This window comes from Hylobates moloch, unplaced genomic scaffold, assembly GCF_009828535.3.
Source record: "Hylobates moloch isolate HMO894 unplaced genomic scaffold, HMol_V3 SCAFFOLD_8, whole genome shotgun sequence".
NCBI classification, from domain to species: domain Eukaryota; kingdom Metazoa; phylum Chordata; class Mammalia; order Primates; family Hylobatidae; genus Hylobates; species Hylobates moloch.
The window spans coordinates 56,428,620-56,454,790 of NW_026652283.1; the positions used below are offsets into that span (position 1 = coordinate 56,428,620).

Consider the following 26,171-nt stretch of genomic DNA (forward strand, 5'->3'; position numbering starts at 1 on the left):
AGTGTGAAAACGGACTAATACAAGCCAAAATCCTGCTGTTTAGACAGCATGGTGCACTTGCTGAGTGTTAGTCATTTATAGCTCATGCTACCTGGGCACTTTTGGAAAAGTGATGTTTTAAGATCAATAGAATATTATGAACACCTCTATGCACTTAAACTAGAAAATCTAGAAGAAATGGATAAATTCCTGGATACATATACCCTCCAAAGACTGAACCAGAAAGAAATTGATTTCCCGAAGAAACCAATAACAAGCTCTGAATTTGAATCAGTAATAAATAGCCAACCAACCAAAAAAAGCCCAGGACCCAGTGGATTCACAGCCAAATTCTACCAGATGTACAAAGAAGAGATGGTACCATTCCTACTGAACTAGTCCAAAAAAAACTGAAGAGAAAGGGCTCCTCCCCAGCTCATTCTACGAGGCTAGCATTATCCTGATACCAAAACCTGGCAGGGCAGAGATATAAAAAAATAAAAGAAAAGAAAAGTAAAGTTCAGGCCAATATCCTTGATGAATATCAATGCAAAAATTCTCAAAAAGTCCTACTTGCAAACTGAATCCAGCAGCACATCAAAAAGCTAATTCACCACGATCAAGTAGGCTTCATCTCCAGGATGCGAGTGTGTTCAACAAATCAATAAATGTGATTCATCACATAAACAGAACTAAAGACAAAAACCACATGATTATTTAAATAGATGCAGAAAAGGCTTTTGATAAAATTCAACACTCCTTCATGTTAAAAACTCTCAATAAACTAGGTATTGAGAAACAAAGCTCAAAATAATAAGAACCATGTATGACAAACCCACGGCCAATATCATGCCAAATGGGCAAAAGCTGGAAGGATTCCCTTGAAAACCAGCACAAGACAAGGATGCCCTCTCTCACCACTTCTATTCGACGTAGTATTGGAAGTCCTAGCCAGAGAAATCAGGCGAGAGTAAGGAATAAAGATCATTTAAATTGGAAGAGATAAAGTCAAACTACCTCTGTTTGCAGACAACATGATTTTATATCTATAAAATCCCATAGTCTTGGCCCAAAAGCTCCTTGAGCTGATAAACAACTTCAGCAAAGCTTCAGGATACTCAATCAATGTATAAAAATCACTAGCATTCCTATAAACCAACAATAGCCAAACCGAGAGCCAAATCAGGAAGGCAATCCCATTCACAATTGCCACAAAAAGAATAAAATACCTAGGAATACAGCTAACCAGGGAGGTGAAACATCTCTAAAATGAGAATTACAAAACACAAAACACTGCTCAAAGAAATCAGAAAAGACACAAATGGAAAACATCCCATGCTCATGGATAGAAAGAATCCATATTATTAAAATGGCCATACTGCCCAAAGCAAATTACAGATTCAATGATATTCTTATCAAACTGGTAATGACATTCTTCACAGAACTAGAAAAAAATTATTTTAAAATTCATATGGAACCAAAGATGAGCCCTAACAGGCAAGGCAATCTTAAGCAAAAAGAACAAAGCTGGATGCATCATGTTAGCTGACTTCAAGCTATACTACAGGGCTACAGTAACTAAAACAGCTTGGTATTTGTACAAAAATAGACACATAGATCAATGGAACAGAAAAGAAATTACAGAAATAAGGTCACACACATATGACCACCAGATCTTCCACAGAAGCTTCTTGTGTTATCTGAAAAGGGCAGTCACCTGCTTGCATGATGTATGAGGAAGACAACTTAACTATGGAGTCCAGATTGGATTAGAGAAGGAAGTAGTTGAGCTGGGAACTGGCCACGTGCTGCCACAGTCCTCAGGAAGAGTGTAGCATCTGGCTTTGGGTGAGGAGAGAGACAGGAAATGACTAAAGAGATGATTTCAATTCTGCTTTGATGTGGTGACACTGAGTAATGAGGACAGAGAAGGGAGAAAGGCAACCATGCAGTTCTCAGCCTCACAAGACTAGTCTCCAAAAGGGGCCTCCAGCAGCTATTTAGTAGAAGTAGCACTAGCCAGGCATCTGATACATGGCTCCACTCCTGGCCGTTGGAACTTAAGAAAAATAAGTTTGCTACAACCCTAGCTTATTTATCTTAAGAAGAGGCTGTTCCAGCCTTAAATGGTCTATGATTTACAATAGTACTTTGGTGAGAAATGTATGTGTTGGGTAACATAAATTAATGATATACTAAATTATACTGTTGATGGCAATGAGGACTGAGATTTGTACACTGCTTTACACTTCGCAGAGTGTTTTTGCATGTACTGTTTAATTTGATCTTCACCCAAACCACTGAGATAAATATAAACATTTCATCCATATTTTATAAATGAGAAAACAGAGACTTCGAGCCTTATCCTAAGGCTACAGGGAAGTAAGTGGCAGAGCCAAGACTCAAACCCTCCAAAATCTTGACCTTCTCTAATATGTAGGGACTTAAAGGTCTCACTTATTTACCATCAGCTGTGAATTTTTGCTGCATGGAGGACTGCATTAGATGTTATCATTATACTATTATGATTGTCTCAGGTCACTTCTTTATTCTTTGATGCACTTGTTAATCATACATTTACTGATCAACTACTATGTGCTAGGCATTGGGAATACAGCAATGAATAGAGCTTGGTCCCTACTCAGAAGAACCCAATCTAGTGAAGGAAGCTACAATGGGAAAGTAAGTAAATATTTACAATACAGCATGCTAAGCATCCTATCTCTGAAGCATGAATGAAGAAATGCTGTGAAATGGTATATGTCTAGCTCTATTTTAGAGCTTTGTATACTCTATTTTAGAGTATATGGGATTTATGGTATTTGTCTAGCTCTATTTTATTTGGGGATAGCACCATCTCATTACATTCACAGATAAAACCTTTGACAAATGGTTCAAGACCCCTCTCCTTGGTCAAGGCTCCTCTGACTTCAGGTCACCATACCCTGTTGTTCTTAGAACCCTAACACACTCTCTCCTGTCACCATCTATGGTGTATTAATTTTGTTCATTCATTGTTTACTATATGTTTTCAGTACTTCTTTGGAGAGCATTATGGTAGATACACAGTAGTTTTATCAGGTGAGTACCATAGGTAATATTTATTATTTATTCACAGCACTACATCTGAATGTGGTAGTCAATCAATAAACATTTGTTTGATTGATTGAGGTCCCCAGATTAAGAATGCACATGGTTGAGAGGTATCAAAATGAATCTCCTAAAAGTACTTCCATTAAACCAAGAAGGTGAATTCAAGAGCAGCTACAATGCTTCCCTAGAGTGTTTCAATTTGATAAGTGTAATCCACAAGCCCACCCTTGATCCCCCTCCATCCATAGTGTCAGGGGCTGCAACAAGCACATTCAGATTATGCAAGCTCCCTGTTGTTGGGGAGAAAGGAAGACTTTGACTCTTTAATGTCATTTTGTGAAAAAGATCTTGATCCAGCAGGGAAGATGTTAAGAACCAATAAAAAGAATTTATTGTTGGTATTTTTACCTGCATCCTGTTTCTGGCTGTGCTGCCTTCTGAAGGGCCTTGGCACATATACTGCTTCTAAGTGCCAGTTTTCCCATCTGTAAAATAATCCCTGTCCTTGATTCTCAACTCACAGGGGTGTTTGGAAGCCTAGGGAGGTGATGTCTGTGCTGTTAGTGCAGGTTTCTGGACAAAAGGCATTGTATAAATACAGGATCTCATTTCTATTTATAGTGTACACAGCAGTTCAGAGGTGTTTAATGCCCTGTCCCCTTTCCTTCTTCACCCCAAAGTCTCACCTCTGCTTATACCCAGAAGTAGAACCGTTCTGATCTATCTGTAGTCAGATTAATTGAACAGGACTCTTTGAAATCTCAAGTAGTTTACGCAGCCTGCCTGTCTTTCAGGGCTCTTGCAAACTCTTCTCTTTATTGAGAAAGGGAAAAAAGACATCAGTTGGGATGGCAATTCCTTGGTTCCTTTATCAGGTCAGCTTTTTCCTGAAGGGTCTCCTTGCCCCTCAAGGCATCTCCTCATCTGAAACTCACTTCACACTGTGATGGCTGGATGCAGGGATGCTGTTGTTCTGTTGCCTTGGTAACAACTTCTGTTTGTTGATAACGAAGTTTACTGTGTGTTTGTCATTGTTTTCCCTCTGCCTCATGGTAAAAGAGGGGTGAATAAACTCTGTGGATTAGGTGAAATGAAGGGAGCCATCTGGTGAGTGACAGGGAGAGGAAAGAGGAAGAACAGAAAACCTCTAGAAAGGCCCCTGTTCGGTCTTTGGGTGCTACAGAGTAGTTACGCATTTCACAAAAGCTATTAAACCAGGAATTACTTTATCTAGAAGAACTTACAGGCAGGTAAATAAGGACCTTGACACGACAGACCAATTCCTACGAGAATCATAAGAACAGGGGACTCCAGAGAAAGTGCTGAAAATCTCTTCAGGGTAGACTAGACAACCACATTTCATATGTTTTCCTAATCCTCAATGAACTGAGATGTTATGGATCCACTGACATTTACTAAGGGCCTACTCAGAGCAAGGCTCTACGATTAACAGCACAATTTGGCAAAAACCTTCCTTAGTGTCCACATATCACATGCATCCTTAAAGCACAAGTATATTCAAATGGTTTTACTTAACATTAGCTTAGTATATATCCTTATTTTTATTTTTCTTAATTTGAAAGATTTGGCATAGTTGCGTCAAAAAAGACAACTTCCAGACTTGTGATTTTGAGAAAGAGGAGCATTCTGTTCCATTTCAACTGCTAAGCTTTGAAACCTGCATATGTAAGTTACAGTTAATTCTTTGTGTTGTCACCAAGTACAACTCTTACAACAAGAGCAAGGTGGGTTGAGTGGGGATAATTTAGTTTGAATGTCAACTACGGGTATAAAAAATGTACATTTATAGCTTTTTCACCCTTTTATTTATGCATTTATCACATAATTATTGGATTCTGAGTATTTGCCTAGTGTACAAGACACTAGGGGAATAGTAGTGAAGAAAACAATAGAACATATCTGCCTTTATAGATGCTGTAATCTCTTCCAGGCCCATAATCAATGTTGATGCTCACATATGTGCTGCTGGTAGTAGCAGAAATTTGATGTAGGATATAGAGTTGCCACCCCCAAAGTTTACCATAAAACTACACAACTTCAGAGGAGAGTCTTCAGATACCATTATCGCCAACCTCGTATTTAAAGCAAAAGTTTGTTTCAAGCATCCCTTGAGATGCTTACCACCTTCCACCTATTCCTTCATCTCTCACTTCTTATCTAGCAGCGACTCTACTTAAAGAACATTCCCCAAATCTTCTGCCCACATCTGTTATCTGTCTCCGTCTAATAGTCTCCTAGCTGGTCTCTCTGCTTCCATTCTTTTCCTCCTTCAAAATCCATTCTCTACACAGCTGACAGAGTGATCTTTTAAAAATGCAAATCAGATAATGTCTTCTCTTCTTAAAACCCTCTGAAGGTTCTCGGCTGCACTTAGATTAAAAATTTAACTTTCCACCCTCCCCATAAGCCCCTGACCTGCTTAGGTCTTCACCCACCTCTCTGACCTTGCTTGCCTGCCATCCCGGCACAGCACTCATTACTACCCGGGGCATAATTGCATGACTGATTATTTCTGTGACTTCCCCCAACCACCACACACACACACACACGCATGCACACACACACACACACAGACACACACGAAAACACACACTAAAAACTAAGCTCCTTGGCAGCCATTGCTTTGTCTGATTTATTTCTACTTATTAAAAAAAATGTCTTGCAGAGTAGGACATTCATAATTATTTGTTAATATTTTTAAAATGTAGCATTTTTAATGCCTCTTTTAATGACAAGAACTATCTGTATTATAAGGTCCCCAATGTATTAAGAGTTTATTTAGTTTTTTTCATATATTGTGCAAAATTTTCTTCCTACTTATGTGAAATTAACCCATTTCCTATCTATGTAAGCTCTTTAAATGTTGCATGGAGCTTCTATGCCTTACTACATTTTTTGTTTTCCATGCAAAACACTAACAGTTGCTTTAACCATTTGACCTGTGGAGATTTTCAAATTCTTTTCTCTTTTGTTTCCTTTTCTCTTGAAACTACCAGTTTGCCTAGTTTCGTCTTAAAATGTAGGGATTGGTTTAGTTATATATCACAGCTATCTAGGGAAGACAAGATGAGTCAATTAACAGGAAACATTTGGCTGGTGAAAAAGAAACTTGATCCGATGTTATAAAATGTCTATTGATCACTTATATGAAACTAGTTTAATGTCTGACCAATTAAACCTAAATGAAGTCTCTGCTCTGCCAAGCCAAGTACACCTTCTATTGGATTTTAAGCAATGAACAGATGTGCATATAGTGGAAGGAACTGCAACCAATCCTCTGTTCTTAACTGCTCTGAATACATGCTGGTGCTCAATAAATATGATATCAAAATAATTATAATAAAATTATGTGAAATCCAAGATGTGGTAATTAATGAAGAAGTATTTGAACTGTCAGTGGCATCTTGAGCCCTAGAGGGAAAAATAATAACCCGACAATATAAGTGAAATATGAGATCAACCAATTAATTAGCAGAATAATTTAATCTGATGCTCTGAAAGTAGGACAATTAAAATTCACTGTTACTATTTAACATTGATTAAGCAAGGTGCTAGATCCTGAACACAGTTTGAAAATAGACCTATTCCTACCTTCAGGGAACTTAAAGCTAATTTAAGCAGCTGTATATGAAAGGACAAAGGAATAGGAAGTATGGCGTTGATTTGATTTACTTACTGGAGCTCCTTCCTCTGGGGAAGGAGCAGCGGAGGGCTGTCATCACCACTGCACTCTTCCAACCTTCTCTTCTGCTCATTCACACCAGTTCCATCCTCATCTGACCTACACAGGAGATAGCAGAGGTAAAGTTAGGACAGAGAAATTATTTAAAAAAACAAAAACAAAACAAGCTTTCCAGAAAACGTGAAATCTTCTACACTTGTGCTAGTTACTGGAAAAGAGAAACCCAGATATAATTGGTGATTTGATAATTCATTAGGAATAATTTATCAGCTACTAATGAAACAACAATAACAATAAATACGAAAACAACTGAAACCATCTTGCCTTCCAGCTTACTTAAGGGAATGCATGTACCCACTCAAATTTAATGATGATACAAGAATAATTCATAAAGTAGCCCATTAACTACTCATTTAACCTTAATGAATTCTGATCTCTGAAATAAGTAATAATAGTCTAAATGCATTTATAATCTGCAAAATGTTCTTTAACTTATCATAAGCCTTCTCCTTGTGAAATACTTGAGTATTATGGTCTCCCTCGAAGACCTCTGTTCACAGTGTTGTGAACAACATTTGGTGTCATAACACTGTCCCTGAAAAGAGAATTCCCTATACCTTCCATCTTACTAGAAGGAAAACAGGAGAGGAACCTCCTTTTTTTTCTTTTCAGAACTGCGTGGATAGTGTTTGGACACTGAATTGCCTCTCTAGGAGTTCCAATAGATTATGTTGAGGTATTTATCCTGTTCTTTTCTCCTCGGCAAGCATTTGCATTCCTATGGAAGATGTTGGGGACGACTAATTCTGGCTGTACACTAAACAAAGCTGTCTGTCTCAAAAGAGACTCACCCAAGATGTAGGACTGACAACCATCACACTTTCATTAGAGCATTCATCAATGTAATAGGCCAAAATGGATGCTAATTTGCCAAAATGTGTTGTAGGCTGTGCAAACACACTTAATTATTGTGCTTTAGGACAAAAGAGCTCTGGATTCATCTACTAAAGCTATTACCAACCCACAGAACAACATTTACCAACATCTATATTCCACTTACCTGTTCATGACTCTTGAGTTAAGAAGTACAAGTTTGCCTAAACCAATCGCACTGCCCATAGCTTGAGCAGATTTCTTGATATGTATTTCCATGAAAACAGAATGGTAACACTAATGAAAGCTATGAGTAATTGAGCTCTTACTAAAGTTTACTAAAGCTCCATGCATTATTTCATTAAATCCTCACAACTTACGAGGTGGACATTACCATTAATTCACATTTTATAGAGATAAAGAAATTGAAGCCTAAAAGTTAAGTAACATGGTAATTATCAGACAAAAACGCGTAAGCCCAAGCCTATCTGGTATGTTCTCCTTTCTGGGATCCTGTGTGATTTATTTTTCCTTGGGAATAATGTGCTAGGGTATAAAGGCCATAATCATTGCTTGAACATACATGTTTTTGACAACATACATATCATTGCTCTGACTACACATCAGTATGCTTAGCCCTTGTGTCCACTGACTTAATCTCTCCTTAAATCTTTATATGCATTGTACATGATTAGTCTAACAATTTTACAACAAATTTCTGAACCTGAGGGTGCTAACATCTCCATGGTGATCACTCTTTCTCCACTGTGTCCATGGTCACATTTGCACTATGTGAAAACATCTAGTTATCTTATATTATTTTCCTCATCAGCCTAGTCTAAAATTAGCCATTTGAACCTCCACCTCTGCTCAGAAAGAATAGAGAAGAAAATCAAGGTTTGTTTTTTTTTTTTGATAGTTGCTATGTATCACTTTGTCTTGAGACTTAAAAAAATAAAGTTTTAAATTGTAGCAGATTAAGAACTCTGGACCAAATCTATTTTTTCCTCCTCAGTTTTCTACTCTTCCTTGAAATTTATTGGGGTCTCCTATTTATTTAGTGTTGCAAGTCTGGTTTAAAGTCTGGCTGCCGTATGTAACCTGTACAAAAGTCCCTCTCTACTTTAGTTCCCCAATCCAGTGACCAAGGGCCACACAGCCGTAGGAAAGCTTTTGTTTGATTTTTACCTGGCACTCATGATTTTATATTTCTTCCCACTCAGAAGGGAAAGGTCTAGTGGACAAATGACATGGAACATCAAAGTAATTATCTGAGTGTTTGGGGCTAGTGAGCTCACAGTGTACCTAGATGACAGTGAGGAAGTGATTTTGCCTAACCTGACCCAGACCCCTTTCTCTAGAATGACCCTGGTTCCTTTGTCATTCTAACTGGGGGTGTTCTGAGGGCTGGGGAGATGACATGATCCATCAGAGTTATACAACGAGTTAGCCACAAGGCTGAGATCAGAAACCTGTTCTCCTAACTTCTGCCTCATCCACCTTTTTGGCCTTCTCACCATACTCTTTATCTGAGCTAAATTCAAGAAATCCAGACTGTGAAAAATAATGACTCTGATGCTATCTTTCCCTCAACTGAACCTAAGAGAAAAGTCCTCAATGATCAAACATACCGGGCACACCCTTACCACCATGTAGGTAGCCAGATAACCAGGGAATGCTGCTGGGTCACAGGAAGGGTGAAGGTGAGTCATCATTCTGATTGACAAACAGACACTCCTCCCTGGTCTGGTGAGTTTTATAGACAGAGTGAAGCAGAGCACCAAGGTAATTACTTCAATTATGCAAATCAATGACCCAAATAGGAACTTCCTTTTGTACAGAGTCCCAGCATTCACAAGCCTGGTCAGCTGCTCAAATGACCAAATTTTACCTGGTTTCATTAACATGTAATCCTTAAAATGCATGTTCACCCAACTAATGTAATAGCTTGGTCTCTGTAAATGGAATTCTTCCCAAATGTGTAAGTGGCTCTTAGTAGTTTAAAAAGTTTTAAAGGCACAGTAAGTGCTTTATACATAGTCTGTTGACCGTTAATAGTTCTACAAAATGGAAGTCAGCAGAGAGGACCATTCAAGCGCAGATGGCACAATTACTGACTGCCAACCTGACTCTCCCTTCTGCAGGATTGCTGCCCCTTTGCCAACCCCACTGTGGTTTGAGGAAGCTGACATATATTCTTGATTATTTGGTGCAGTATTAGGAAAGGGAGATATTCCAAGCCACATCTTTATATCCAGAACAATGCATGAGGTTGAGATACTGCCTGATTATTAAAACAAAATTGAAGCTGGCCTTATATTTGCTCCTCAAATCGATAATTGGGTTCTGACTTTATTTTTGCCTCCTCACTTAGTTTCTTGTAGTATTCACCCACTACCCCAATGGCTTCTTCTTTTCCTAAATGCAATTTCATGATGAAAATTTGAAAATAATGTGAGAGCAGTTGATCGTCAGGCAAGGCAGCTGCCACTGCCTCTTTCTTCTTAGAGATATGTCAATAAAACACTATTGAACGTTTTTGTTTTAAATAGCCAGAGAGAAAGATGCATATGTAAGGAAATCGATATGTCAGATATGTAATATACAATTATTATACCATGTTTTTAATCAAATGTATATAGTTTAAATTTATATACATTGTATTTATAATGCATATTATATTTAAATATACAATACAGTATGAGGAAAACCCAACAATATATTTTAGAAAATTAAATGCTCACTTTAAAAAAGCCTATCATTTTTGTACCTATGGGATACTTCAGAAAGTTAATTTTCTCTACAAACTGCAGTAATTGTAACAAGAATATCCTAACATGACTCAGATGCTCATGAACAACTTCCGTATATTGAAAACTGGTTCTGAAATAGGATTTTAGGCTGTCATTTTCATAAATGAGATTACATTTTGTGCACATAGTTCTGTTTTTAATAATTTTTAAATATGAAATTAATATAAAAACTCCACTGAAATTTTTTTAAGGTCAAAGGCACTGCTTCTCTTCATCTGATTGCTTCACTCCATAAAATCTTCCGAACACTTCATCTAGGCATCGCATCTTCCAGCAGCCATATTACTGTTACTCTGTTAATGTATTTTATGAAGACAACAATACTAAGTATATAGATTTGCTATAGGCTGGAAGTTGCCATCTAGGAACAACTAATTGAACGGCAAGTCATATCTTGTTTCTGAAAACATCATAAATGCTATTAAAGCATTATTTCTGAGTTTGTCTGTGAGGGTGTTTCTGGAAGAGACTGGCATTTGAATCAATGAACTGAGTAAGAAAGATCCACCCTTACCCAACCTGGCAGGCACCATCCAATTAGCCCAGATGGAACAGAAAGGCAGAGAAGAGACGAATTATCTCTTTCTCTTCTGGCACTAAGACACCCTTCTTCTCCTGTCTTTGGACATCAGAACTCCAGGTTCTATGGCCTTTGGACTCTGCAATTTATATGAGCAGTGCCCCCAGTTCTCATGCTTTCAGCTTCAGACTGAGAGTTACACTGTCTTCTCATCTGGTTCTCAGGCCTTTGGACTTGGACTGAGCCGTCCTACTGGCTTCCCTGGGTCTCCAGCTTGCAGTTGGCCTTGTGAGACTTCTCAGCCTCCATAATCCTGTACGTTATTTCCCCTAATAACTAACTAACTTCCTTCCTTCCTTCTCCCCTTCCTTTCCTTCCTTCTTATCTTTCTCTTCCTCCTTCTCCTTCTTCCCTTCCTTCTTTCTTTTCTTTTCTTCCCTTCCTTCCTTTCTTCCTTCCTTCCTCCTTTCCCCCCCTTCTCTCTTCCCTCCTTCCCACCTTCCTCCTTTATCTTTCTCTCCCTCCCTCCCCCACTCTCTTTCTCTTTTTTTTCTTTCTTTCTTTCTTTCTCTTTCTTTCCTTTTCTTTCTATTGATTCTGTTTCACTGGAGAACCTTGACTAATACGGAGCCCTTGGAATAATTTTATTTTCTTCCAGCCTCCCAGATTGCCCTTTCTCAGCACGATATTTTACTTCTACCCACATGAAATTAGATGTTGCCCTCAAGAGTCTGTCTATGTCTCCTTTTCTTTTTCCTTATGTTCTTCCTTAGTAATCTTAAGCTCACTTAAGGCTATTTACTATTATCTTATGTAGAGCTTTATCCTTCTCAATCTTCAGGGCCAAACTTTCTCTAAATTCATTTTTTTTTATTTCCATGATGGGCATCTTCATGCATACCAAACTAAGCATATCAATTATTCCAGAAAAGTTTGCCACTGTTCTATGTTCCTTATTCAGGTTACTATCAGAAGATTTCTCAGACATTTAGATTTAAAACTTTTGAGTCATCCTTAACTTTTCCCCCTCGGCCTGGCACATCTAATCATTTGGTGGTCTCTTAGCTAACTCCATGTTTTCTTTCACTCCCTTCTTATCCACCCAACTAAACATTCATTCTCTTCTCACCTAGGTTATTAAAATGGTCTCCTAACCATCCTCTCTGCCTTCATGCCCACCAACGTAGATGACACACTTAAATTGCAAAATACCCATTTCTGATCATATCTCTCATTGACTAAGGTTGTTAAGGACACACATAATCTAACAACTAAGGATTTCAATGCTCAGGTTATATTTGAAGCCTCTCCTACTTACCTTTCCAATATCAAATCAAATACCCACTTTTATTTACCCTTTACCCCATTAAGCAGACTCATTTGCTGCTTCCCCTAGACATCTAGAATTTTTCTGTCTCTTTTTTGATTAGAAAGCCCTTGTTCTGCGCAACGAAACATGACCCCTCTTTTAGGATCCAACCAGAAGTCAGCCGCCTTCACACAGCCTCCCCTTGTGTTGTGCTTTTCTGTCATTTGTCTTGTTCCCTCCCCAACCTCATGTATTACTGAAAGGTAATTCTCTCTCTTCTGAATTTACACTTAATTTTTTAATTAACCAACTTCTCTGTGTTTTTCCATTTATAATCCCATGGCATTTTACCCATAGCTCTTAGGGCAATTATGCACTTTGCATTGATTCTGGAGATGTTCCTCCATAAATATCTGGTGGATGAATGAGTGCAGCCTTTATAGATTTTTTTTTCCTCTAACAAGTGTGATTTCACAGACTCTAAGTCAATTGAAAAAATATTATACGTGAAGTGAATTTATGTATGCTTGCAACAAGTTATTTTAAAGGATAATTTGAAAGGGTGCTTATTTCTGGTGTGGGATTGCAATTCTTAATATAACTATAAAAAGAAAAAATAAGCTAGTGATGGGATGGTTTTGTGATATTCTCTTACAGAATATTTTAGTCAAAATTTTGTATAATAAGGCAGAGAGTGAGCTCAGCACAATTAATAGCAACAGCATCAATAATTTAATAAGCGCTATTCACTGAGAACCAAATATGTGCCAGAAACTGTTCCATGTAATATGTACATATTATTTCTATTTTTACATTTTACAGATTTGCAAATTGAGGCTTAAAGGGATTAACTTTAATTCTCTAACTACTCAAGCTTAACATTTAAAATCCATACTTAAGTCTTATTTTTCTGGATCAGAATCTACTCACCATATTACTCCAGGAACTTCCCTTTTCTCTTGTAAATTCTGTTCCATTTTTGGCCAAACCATGGTTTGCCTCTGCTGCATTCGTGTGAAGTCATTTTTTTCCAGACATTGTAGTGGTAGTTCCCAGATGTCTAAAAAGGTGAAGTTATCAGGGCACGAGCAGCCAGGGCTTTTCTTCATGTTGATTCACCTTAGGACACAGCCCAACGATGCCTGCAACTGAAAGTCATGTGCATTAGCACAGCTCTGCCTCAACCACGAGCCCAGGACACAGAGCTGTGCACCAAGCATGATTCTTTCTGTTAATATTAATTGGCATAATTTAGCTTAACATATTAAATCTTAGAAGTGTAGTAATCGTCAAACAAAAATGTCTACACTGACCTATTAGAATGGAAACTTCCATCATAAGAGCCACTCTTTGGAGCTTTGCAAGTTCACTGGTATATAAGCTTACTTGAGGTAGTTCCCTATGGGTAATGTAGTAAGAATAAAGAACTTGGGGTTCAAATTGTGACTCTACTGCTTAGAATCGTGGCTTCTAGGTGTCTGTTTCCCTGTTTCTGTAATAGGTGGGAAGAGGGGTAAGGAAGGAGATAACATCTACTTTTAAAAATGGTATGAGGACTGTAGGAAACATATGGACCTGGTATAGACGAAATGCCCCCAAAATGGTAGTTATTACTGTTATTACTCTCACAGGAAATTCCTATCCTCTAGCAGAAGAAAGCATTCTGTATTAGTTTCCTGTGGCTTCTGTAACAAATTATAATAAACCAGGTGGCTTAAAACAACACAGTTAGCTCTTGCACACTTTTGGAGGCCAGAAGTCTGAAATCAACCTGTTGGCAGGATTGTGCCTCCTCTGGAGGCCCTGAGGGGAAATCTATTATTTTCCTCTTCCACCTTCTGGTGGCTGCTGACTTGCTTGACTTATGCCCACATCACTGCAATCACTGCGTCCAGGGGCACATTACCTCCTCCTCTTCTGTCTGTGTGCTCTTCCTCTGCCTTCCTCTTATAAGGACACCACTCACTTAGGACCTGCTCATTTAACTCAGAATGATGTCATCTCGACATCTTTAACCTAATTACCTTGGCAAAGACTCTTTTTCCAAATAAACTAGCACTCACAGATTCTGGGATTAGGATGTGAACATGTTTGTGGGAATGTGAACAACTCAACTCACTACAGGTCCTGAAGGACTAAGTTTTTTGTTGATTTTTTGAAGGCAAGTGGAATACATGTGTGGTACACAGGATGCTGCGTGGGATAATGCAGTGATGTTATTGACAACCAGGGGGCAGCATACGAGGCCAAAACAGATTCTGAGAGTGGGGAGTAAGGCTGAGGAACCCAGAGAAACAAGCTGGAACAATAGGAGATGCAGGAGGCCTGGGTCTGGGGAGACCTAGGCTCTAGGTGTGGTCTTTGCCCCAATTCACAGTGTAACAGAGGGCAAGACATCTCTATGGGCCTGTTTCCCCATATACAAAATGAGAAAGATTGGACTGGAGCAGGGATTTTAAATTGACTGCTTGCAGGCTGAACGCAATGTGCCTGTGTATATCAATTGTATCATCTAAAAATCTGAATATTTTTAAGTTGGCAGCCATCATATAAAAATTAATATAGCTTCTCTCAAAAATCATATGTAACAGGCACTGGACATGCAGTCTCCGATGCTGATGATGCGTTGTAGGAGGGTGACCCTACCATTCAGCTTGGCACGGACCCCCTTGTGTACTACCTAGCCCACCACACCCCATTGTCTTCTGACTTTGTGGTTGACTGCCAGTGCCCTTTTGTCATCCCCTCACACTGCAGATTCCCTGATGGTCAAGATATATTTTTCTGTATCCAGGTTTTTGTCAATAGTGAGATCCAGGTGGATGATTTTTCCTATACCTAGTTGGGTTCACTCAACTTATATAACCTGCATGAGGCCTCTAGAGTTTTGCCTTTGTGACCCCAAGTCAGAAGACTGAGACCACTGTTCCTCTCTAGGATGCCAATGACCTCAGTGCCAGAAGGGAACGTCAGGGGGTGGTGCTAGAGACTAGCTTGATCTATGTCTGCAAATAACTCTCCAAGTGCCCACCCAGGTATGTGAATCCACCAGGTGTGTGAATCTACGTGTCTTAGGACTACTTCACAATTCATAGGACAATGTTCTGGCAACTCTTACTGCTCCTTTCCCCAATTTTCTCCGTTCTCAGACTTCTTTCCCTCATCTCTCTGTACACATCCATGGGACTCTGCTACAGTATCTTTTACCCTTCAGCTCCTGCCATCGAGTCCCCATCCTGTGGTTTGTTTTCATTTTTTTTTGGTAGCAGTTCCTCCTTCATCCTAGACTTTCCTGCTCTCTCCTGCATGATTCATGACTTAGTTCTGCAGAGCATTTTTAGAGCCTTGTTTGCAACGGAAGAGAACTAGGGAAACTAAGCAGCATATTGTCTTCAATCTGGTCCCTCTCATAAGGGATCTAAGCTAATTCTTACGATTATAATCCTGCAGTAATGGACCATCTGAGAAGACAGTCTCTGTCTCAGTGGGAGCCTCCTATGACTTAGGAAAGAGTCACGTCCTCAGGTGTTGCCAGGGCTGAGCTTGCCTGCCCACTCTTCACAGAAGCTGCCCACACCCAGTCCCCTGATCTCAAGGTCTCATTGTTACTTGTGCTTACTCAGAGTCCCTGTCTGACACAGAAGAGTGATGCCATCTCGTCTCCCCACCTTCCCAACAATTTTTAAACCTCTAGGTGCTGCTACCAGCTTGCCCGGAAGGTGGGGTTCTAATAATGACAATTAGCTAAATATGCAAAGAAAAGAGAGGGGCAAGGTCTCTGCTAAGCAGGAGCCGCCCTGCTTTTATTTTTATTTCTGTTTGTGTGTGTGTGTGTGTTTCTAAACTTCCCAACAGCTATTAAGCTAAGAAAGTTTTAAATATACATAAAAACTACAGAAAGGCTTTCTCTCTTTTGAATCTTTAGCTCTGTGCAGTTCAAGTCAACAAACAGCTAGTGGTGTCTCCTTGGTGCCTTGGCTATGCTTGTGTTCAGTTTTGAGGCAACAAAATGTGGAGATAATGCTAGCTTTATAGTAAGGGAACACTTGATCAGCAGGGAAACAAGCACAGCTCGAAAAGGCAGAGCGGAAGGAACAGTTTGGTACGTACAGAGGAAGGTGGATTGAGAGGCAGGAAAGGATGATTGAGGCAGAAAATGATATTCTTGCTGGTTCATTTTGGAGATGATGACAATCCCAAGGCTTCTGCAGACTCCAAGGACAGGAAATACTTCTTAAAGATCCACGTGGTTCCCTCAACAATGTGTGCGCATTTCGAATTACGTCCTATTATACCTCCCATTTTTCTCCATTTTGCGTGTGAATGGATGGTGCCGCTGTTAACCCAGTTGCTCAAGCTGGAGGTACAGATTGCTCCTAATCCCCACTGCCTTCTTCTCTCCTTTGCCTTTTTTAGTCACTGGATCAGTGGCTTCTGCTTTCTCAGTGTTGACTCCATGCCCACTTCTCCCCCTCCCCTGCCCTTCCAGGTCTATTGCAGGGCTTTCCTAACTCATTTTAGCCTCTAGTCTCTTCCTGTCCCATTTCTCCTTTATTCTACCACAACTGCCAATTGGATCATGTTACTAATAGGCTTGAAATATTAAAAACAAATCTTCCAAGGCTCCTATGAAACAAAATTCCCAATCCCTAGCTGGCATGCAGCCTTGATATTTTCGTGTCATCTCTTCTCCCCTTTGATCTATACACAAAACGACCTGCACACTAGATTCTGCAGCTCCTTGCTGATGCCATACTGTTTCCACATCAGCGCCTTCACACCCCCGTGCCCTTTTCCAGACTGCCCCTTACTTCACTCCTGCACCTGCAAGCTCTGTTTGTGCCAGGAAATCTCAACTTGTCCTGAAAGTACCGGCTTACTGTGACATCTTCCCTAGGTTGCTCTCTACCTGGCTCAATGCAAAGCACACCCCTCCCCTTCCCACGTCACTCTCCGAAGACTTCATGGACCTCTGCTGGCCCTTTATCACCTGTACTCCCATCATTTGCATGCAGGTCTGATCCTACCACCACCAAGGGAATTGAAGAAAGGGTCCAGATCTCATTTATTTTCTTCTCTCTAGCCCTTAGCAGAATGTCAAGAGCGTATTAGATTTTCATTAAATACACCCATTCACTGAACAAATATTTCTACGTCATCTACTCTGTATCAGGCAGTATTTAAGGCCCTAGAGATGTAGCAGTGAAACACCATGGGGGACAGTTATCTGCCCTCATGGAGCATACATGGTGGTATGGGAGCCAGAGAGTAAACCAGATAAACAGTAAAAACATACCATGTTACCCGGTGATGAGTGCCAAGGAGAAAACCCAAGCCCACCTAGAGGACGGATGTGAAGAAATACGTGCTGAGTAAATGAGCTGTTCCTTCTCCTGGGGAATTTTATAAAATTGCAGGACAAGGGAATGGAGGGATACACTTGAGATGAATAAATTTGAGAGAAGCAAGAGATGTAGATAGTACTAATTAATGTTTGAAAAATCTGGTATTGACCCTCCAGTGAGAGGGGTTCAGAAGAACCTATGGTCTGTGAGCAATAGAGTGAGCAAATGTTTATCTATAATAAATGATTTTGCAAACTGCCTGCAATACCAAAATCTTGCAGCTTCTACCTGAATATTAGCATCTAGATCTGTGCATTTCTTTCCCTCGACGAGACTGAAGGCTTTTTTTTTTTTTTCCTGTGTTCCTCTCTCACATGAACACCTGGGTCCTCCTCATTGCAGATGCCTCGCCCTGCCGCCTGCCCTCCCCAGTAATCTGTGGTAAAGGTGGAAAGGTGATTCAGGCAACCTGGCCACTGTCATGATTCCTCCTAGCACCACACACACACACACTCTGTCACACACACAACACTCACACCCACACAGTGCACACACAGTCATTCACTCACACTACCCTCACACAATACACACACTAACTCACTCAAACAACACTCACACAACACACAACACTCACACATACTCATTCCCTCACAACACACACACAGCACATACCCAGCTCACACACATTCACACACAACACTCACACACACTCACATAGCACACACAATGTACACACACTTATTCACTCACACAACACTCACAGCACACACACAACACTCACATTCACACAACACCCACACACACACTCACATGCCACTCATGTACACATTGACTTTCACACACACCCTTATACACACAACACACTCACACTTCCTTACACTCTCCTACATGCATGCTCACTTGTTCACACACATACACACACAGACACACCCTTTCACAAACACACTAAAATCCCAGCAGCAGAGGCTCCACTCTCCTTTCTTACTTTTCATCAGACCCTGAAGAGGTTCGCTTAGGCTGCCACAGCACACAGTCCCAGCTGCCACTGTTTCTCCCCCCAGGCACTTTGGAATGGGGTAACTTAAGGCCTGTTGCTGGGTCACAGGTCAGTTTTTTTTTTTTTTTTTTTTTTTTTTTTTTTTTTTTTTTTTCCAGCCTGGGCGACAGAGCGAGACTCTGTCGCCCAGGCTGGAGTGCAGTGGCGCAATCTCGGCTCACTGCAAGCTCCGCCTCCCGGGTTCAAGCAATTCTCCTGCCTCAGCCTCTCCGAGTAGCTGGGACTACAGGCGCCCGCCACCACGCCCGGCTAAGTTTTTTGTATTTTTAGTAGAGACGGGGTTTCACCTTGGTCTCGATCTCCTGACCTCGTGATCCGCCCGCCTCGGCCTCCCAAAGTGCTGGGATTACAAGCGTGAGCCACCGCGCCCGGCCACAGGTCAGTTTTAAGGAAGTAACCTCCAGGCTGTTTCTGCTTACATTGCTGTCCAAGAACTCTAGGTTTCCTCATTCCAGTGTCTGTGGGGGTGACTGCTAGGGGCTGAATTGTATTTCCCCTGCCTGCCTCAAAAAAAAAAAAAAAAAAAAAAAAAAAAAAAGTCACACACTGAAGTCCTAACCGTCTACCAAAGAATGTTACTGTATTTGGAGACACAGTCTGTAAAGTGGTGATTAAGGTAAAGTGAAGTCATATGGATGAGCCCCAGTCCAGTATTGCTGGGGTCCTTATAAAAAGAGGAGATTAAGATATAAACAACACACAGACAGAGGGCCGACCTATGAGGATGCAGGAAGAGGGCAGCCCTCTGCAAGCCAAGGAGAGACCTTACCAGACACCAACCCTTCTGGCACCTTGACCTTGGACTTCCAGCCTTCAGAATGGTGAGAAGATAAATTTCTGTTGTTTCCCTACTTTGTTAGTGAGCCTAATACAGCTGACTAACACAGTGACATTTTCCTTTCTCATCTGCAGCCACCTGCCCTTAGTGCACTGACCTCCTCTTTCACAGTGGATGTGAGAGGCAGCCTGGATGCAGCCTCCTCACAGGAAAACAAATCTTACCTTGTAGAACTCCCACGACTTGTGATGGGTGGGGCAGCTCTCCAGCGCGACCCCACGAGGGCTTTGGAGTAAGCCTCTGTTCTCTGACACAGGTGTGGCTCTATTCTCCTCGAGTAGAACACCCATTTCCAGATCCCCCTTCATGTCCTCACCCTGCCCAGCAGGGAGGAAGCAGCCCTCTAGGAGGGCAAGAACTTCTTTGATCTGACCCTGTGGCCCTGCCTGGTATTCTCCAAAGAAACTCGCTTCATTAGACATGTTATTGACCAGTCAAGGAAGAAATTAAATTACTCCAAATCAGAAACTGAATTAATTAAAACGATTATTACTCTCATCTGTAGGACCAAAATGGGGTTGTTAAGATTGTGTTTTCCCCGCCTCTAAGAGAAAAATCTTCTTTGCTTTCCATTTTGAGACTCAATAAGTAGAAAAATAGCAGCACGCTTCTGAAAAGGGCTAGAAAATGAAAAAAGAATGATAATTCATTATTCAGTAATCAACTCCAACTGCAAAAGCAGCAGATTCTGCTGAGAACATAGGGCTGTGGAGAAAGACAAACCCAGACCCTGCCCAGCTCGCACCCTCTGGGGCAAATCCTCTCCACAGAGACCTTATTAAGAGGAGAAAGATGGGGAACCAGCATGGGGTACCACAATTTGCAGCCTCTCTACCTTTGTACAGCACATTAACATGCAGAGTCATTGTTTTGTGGGCCTTGCACCCCTCCTTTCCAAACCCCACCCTCAGATTAAGACGTATTGTATAATCATCCGCCTTAAGGTTCCAGTACGCATCCCTCTCCACTGGGGCCTCTGAATAGAGAAGCAGATAAAGTCTCTGCAAGAGAACAAACCTGTGGAGCAGCTTCTATTTGTCAGTCAGTCCTTGCTCTGTGCTTTCGTGGTAGGCAGAATTCTAAGATGGTCTGCAAGATTCCCACCTCCTGAGGCACACACACCTTCTCCCAATTATCCAGGCAAATACTAATCTAGGTGCTGCCATGAAGGAATTTTACAAATGTAATCACCTGCCAAATGAGTTGACTTTAAGGAGAATATCCTGGCTGAGCCTGACCTAATCAGGTGAGCCCTTAAATGAGAGTGGGTTCTTCCTGAAGTGTGAGAGGGATTTGACTCCAGGGACATTCTCCATTGCTGGCTTTGGAGATGGAAGATCCATTGGATGAGAGATATGGGTGACTTCTAGGGACTGATAGCAGCCCCCAGCTGTAGCTGACAAGGAAACAGAGACCTTGGCTCTCCAACCACAAAGAACTGAATTCTGCTACAATCACACGAGCTAGGAAGAAGACCTTGAGCTCCAGATGAGGAAGCAGCCAGACCAATACCTTGATTTTAGCCTTGGGTGATCCTGAGCAAAGAACTCAGTCCTAACTAATATAGCTCTCAAAGATCCCTACAGAACTCTGCTGACAGTGCTGAACCACTTACATAATCTGCTCTGCAAAGTGTTTTCAGGTGTGCATTTGTGTTCTGGCTCCCCCAGATTTGGAGCCCCTCAAAGGCAGGGACTATGGATACCTCACCTGTGAGAGGGAGTACCGTGGAGTGGTTAAACGCACTCAAGTCAAACAGAACACCTGCTCTACCAGCTACCTTGCGCAGATTCATCCCCTGAACTTCAGTTTTGCTATTTCTAACATAAGACTAATAGCATCTACATGTTGGGATTGTTGTGAAGAGTAAATAAGAAAATCCATACAAAACATTTAGTACTAGGCTAATGTGAGGTAAAGGATCATTAAATTTATGGCTATTATCATTATTTACTTTCAATCATAAGCATGCAATGAACAACTACTTTGTGACTGGCTAGGTGCTAGGGATATGATGACAAATACCACCAAACCTTGGCCTTCAAATATCTCACAATCAATTTGGCCCCTACAGTGACTCTAGGAGTATTGTTTTTGAAGAAGAAGCTTCATATTTGTGGGGTGAATAGCACTAGGGAGTAGGCTATAAGCAGATCCCGATTATGCCTAGATTTCCTAGGAGGTACCATGGAAGAGTTTATGTGCTCTTTCCACAATCCCACGCATGTCCTGGAAAATCAATCATGCTACAAGAACCAAGCCAGGATAAAGATGCACTCCCAGTCTTGTTTGAAACTATGAATTATGTAGAGGCACTTAGTAAAATTCAGATCTAGGGCTCCACCCACGACAGACAGAGGAGTGCCTGGTGTCTATTTCACATATACCTCACACTCTGATCCTGGCCAGTTTTCTATTCCTGTGTAACAAACTACCCCAAACCTTAAAGGCTCAAAGCAACAACCATTTTGTTATATCTCAAGATGCTGTGGTCAGAAATTTGGGCAGAACATAACTGGACAATTCTTCTGTTCCATGTGGTGCTGATTGAGGTCCCTCGAAGTATTCAGCTGGCAGACAAGCTGGTCTGGAAGGGTCCAAGAAGGCTTCACATTACATGTCTGTCTCCATATTGGGGATGCAACTCAAGGCTCCCAGAGACAGTATTCCAGGAAACAGGGTGGAGAAACTGCCCATTTCTCAAGGCCTGGGCCTCAAAACTGGACGAATACCACTTTCCAATATTCCACAGGACAAAGCAGTCCCAGGGCCTACCCAGAACCAAGAGGAAGGGACACAGGCTTACCCCTCAATGAGAAGAATGTGTAAAACTTCTTTAATCTGCCTATGCAGAGTTAGTAAACGATGTTTTGCTGCAGAGTATCAAATAGCTAAGGCTTCCAATCTGAACAGTCTCTGAGTGTTCTAGAACTGGGGTTAGCAAATTTTTTCTGTAAAGGGCCAGATAGTAAACATGCTCGACTTTGTGAGCCACATATAGTCTCTGCCACATTCTTGTTTTATTTATAATCCTTTTAAAAATGTGGAAACCATTCTCAGCTTGCGGGCTATATAGAAATGGCCTGTGGGCCAAATATAGCCCATGGACTGTAGTTTGCCAGCTCATATTGTAGAATAATCTTCCATGACACACAGTCTGGCCGAATTGTAGTTATAGTAGCAGCTTCTACCCAGCGTATCCCCTGAGTAGCAATAATTCAGAGAAATAGCTGGAAAGGACCTCAGAAGTCGCCTACTCTAATCCTAATGACGTGGAAACTGAGGTCCAGAGAGATTAAGAAACTTGGAAGAAGTACCATGGCTGACTAAGGGTAGACCCTCAGAGATCCCTAGGTCTTCTTTCTTCTAATCCAGTGTTATTTCCACTGCAACAGACCATATCTCAAAATGCTGTGTTTCTAGTCAGCAGAAATTGTAAGTATCTAGGAGTAAGGTAGACATAGCAGCAGTGAAATATGCTTGGACCTTTGGACCTTGGAGGGTGTTTACTCCTGGCTGGCTGTGGTCCAGGGTCTAAGTGGAGACCGATCTTGTGGCAGCGCTGCTTGGCCTGGGTCTGGTCACTGGCTGGAAAACTGGAGTGCAGGTTGTCACCCCTATCAGGATGGATCATCAGTGTGGGAAGGATGCAGAACACACACAGAAGGAAGGGAGGTGTGGGGAGGTTACATACAGATCTGCAGGAGGTGGGCTGGGCTGTCAATGCCTCCCGCTGGAGAAGAGCAATCAGGGCAGAGGGCTATAGAATCACTTGTCATCTCCTTAGTGGGAGGTGCTATTTATCAGGCTTCTCACTTTGCTGAGTTCCTCAGGAAGCCTCTTATTTACTAGTATTTGCTTGTATGTCCCATATTTTTTCATGTCTCCATGCCTTTGGATATGCGGTCCCCTCTGTATGAGATCCTCCCAGCCCCGCACGCCTTTCTGGAAAAGTTAAATGTCATCTCCTCTGAAGAATCTTCCCTCAGCTTCTCAGGAATATTAAGACACTTGTCCCTGGCTCTCACTTCTTTTTTATTGTATGTAAATAATGTCAATAATCTGGCCCCAAATCACCTAGTCTGTTTGCCACAGATAGTAACTATTTCTGTTATACATCTTTTTATTCCATAGATGTTATCTAATTGTGCTATAATTGTTTACTTTTATGTCTGTCAGGAATCATGTCTTTTTTGTTGTTATTTTTGTTTCCCAGTCTCTACTATAGAGCACAGAGTGGATGTTAAAATAAATGTTTGCTAAATGAAAGAATATATGAATTTAGGAAAGTGGGCATATCTGTAGTAATCAATAATACATTCCTCCTGGGGTCAGGGTGCTGGATGACTCTGACTGCCACATTTTCTTTATTACTGGCTCTGAAGAGTTGAGATCAGTTGAAATAGTTACCATGAGGAGCTTATGAAGTATTTTCCTTTGGGACTCAAATGTTAGAGCTATTTCTTTAAAGAGTTGGTTAGGCACAATTTTGTTCAGGTTACCTTGCAAGGTCTGTCTTGATGAGTATGATGAGTATATCCATCCCTCTTTTCCAGTGTCCTAGATTTCTGGACCAACCATATGTTCTGGCTCTTTCTAAAGGGTAACACACAAGGTCAACAGTTGGCTTTTGGTAGCCTGATTCATGGAACATTTAGAACGTTTGCTTAATATATAAATCATACTTTGGAGAAATATAATTACATACCCTAAATGGAGTCCTCAGCAGCCCAGCTACTCTTTGCGTGACCATGTTGTTTTGATTCAGAGTAACAAGACACTGGTTGATCATAATCCCTTTCCACATATCAATTTATTTTCTATCTTGACTCCTGCCTTTTGCCCATGTAACATGAAATTTTAGCAAATCCATCCTGATCCTTTTGCCATCACAATGCAAAGTAGCATGGTATTGTTGTTTTTCAACTGTTCTAGTAGACCCGACCAATTTATTTAACACTGATGTGGATTCTAGGCCCCTGGAAGAATGCCTTATTTGTCTGCTTGCCAGGAAAAAAGATACTTGCTGATTGGTCTAGCCCTTTCAGGCTGCCCATTGCTATAGCTATACTGCTGTTGTTTTGGTGACGTGATAAAAAAATAACTAGTTGGAGATAGAGTGTGGGGTTGCAGTGATATTAGACTATGCAGATAAATTTAAAATGCATGGACCTGTTCCAAATTTCACCAGCTCTCATAAACCTCCCCTTGCTGATTGGTTTCTTTGCAGGCAGGGATCATTCAGTAGGGATCATGGGTCACGGGGAGAAGACGAACACAGAGCAGAAAATAACACTTTGCATTTTTCACGTACAACGTGCTGTTATTTGTAGTTCTATAGTTTTGCTTGTTTTAGATCTAGTCTAATTTCTCCCACCCCTAGGATCTGGGGGTCAATGTGGATGATGCTTAGAGTATGATGTTAAATTAGCCAGTGCAGTTTCATTTTGGCAAATATTATGGCTGTAGAAACCTAAGAATACCCACCAAGGACAAATAAAATCACATATACTCACACAGGACTGTGGTAATAGAGACAAAATACTGGTAAATACAGAGAAGTCATTTTGATTTTCTGCTGCAGCTGTATCTCACGTTCCAATTGTGGGTACACTACTTTCTGATTTTGAACCTCAGTGTCCCTGTCTGTAAATTGGGGATAATATAACACCTTGTGTGGCCTCTTGCACATCATTTAGCTTTTATAAATGTTGATAGCCTATAGAAGTCAGGGCTGACCTGAGGCAAAATTATATTCCATGCAATGTTCTTATTTAACAGACTTAGAGGTCTACTTCCAAATTTGTCTCTGTGTTTGTGGGGGGAGAAACATGGAGATGGAGATACAGCCAGCCTCTGAATGACTGCCTATTGCCTCCTACTATGATTTGAATGTGTCCCCAGCATTCATGTGTCAGAAACCTAATGCCCAATGTGGCAGCGTTGGGAGGTGGGAACTAATGGAAGCTGTTTAGATAATGAACAGAGTAATGCCATTATGAAAAGGGCTCACAGGGGTTCTATGAGTGGGTTCCCTTTTTGGCACTCTTGCCCTTCTGCCATGGCATGGTGCAGCAAGAAGGCCCTCACCAGGTACCAGCACCTTGATCTTAAGAGTTCCCAGACTTCAAAACTGTGAGCCAATAACTTCTGTTCTTTATACATGACCTAATCTCAGGTATTCTGTTGCAGCAGCTCAACACTGACTAAGACATCTCCCACTCCCAAGCGCAGAGTGGATGTTGAAGCAAATTCCGGGGGTCCCCAGCAGGGAATTGGTATGTGACGAAAGGTGGTTGTTAGTCCCTGTATTTTGTGATACCCTATTCAGGGCTTCAAATTACTAACCTTTTCTCCCTCCACGAACTCCTCAAAATGTTGGCTCTGATTGTATTGTAGAAGAATTTAAAGAAAGATCACCAAGCTAAAATATCAGTTATGTGAAGGCTCTTTCTCCTTTCCCACTGTGCTGGTTGTGATTGTTGTTTCCAAATAGGAACAAAGAATTCTTCTGGAGGCAAGAAGCAGCTTTTTTGATGAGGGTGTACAGAAAGCCATTTTCTTAGTGGCATTTTCTTGAGGAAGTAACAGAAATTCCCACTCTAAACAACAACAAAAACAACACACACAAAAAACATGGA

General features: G+C 41.0%; 1 protein-coding gene across 1 annotated transcript; it reads right to left on the reverse strand.

Annotated features, from left to right (window-relative positions):
- Positions 1-3,856: 3,856 nt before the first annotated feature.
- LOC116472292 (uncharacterized) lies at positions 3,857-18,678 on the reverse strand. The gene is made up of 4 exons (XM_032159086.1): positions 18,621-18,678; positions 13,221-13,438; positions 6,770-6,874; positions 3,857-4,146 (listed from the first exon to the last, which is right to left on the reverse strand). Exons 2-4 carry the CDS (start codon positions 13,397-13,399, stop codon positions 4,101-4,103), a joined length of 330 nt encoding a protein of 109 aa, XP_032014977.1. The 5' UTR covers positions 13,400-13,438; positions 18,621-18,678; the 3' UTR covers positions 3,857-4,100.
- Positions 18,679-26,171: the final 7,493 nt, after the last annotated feature.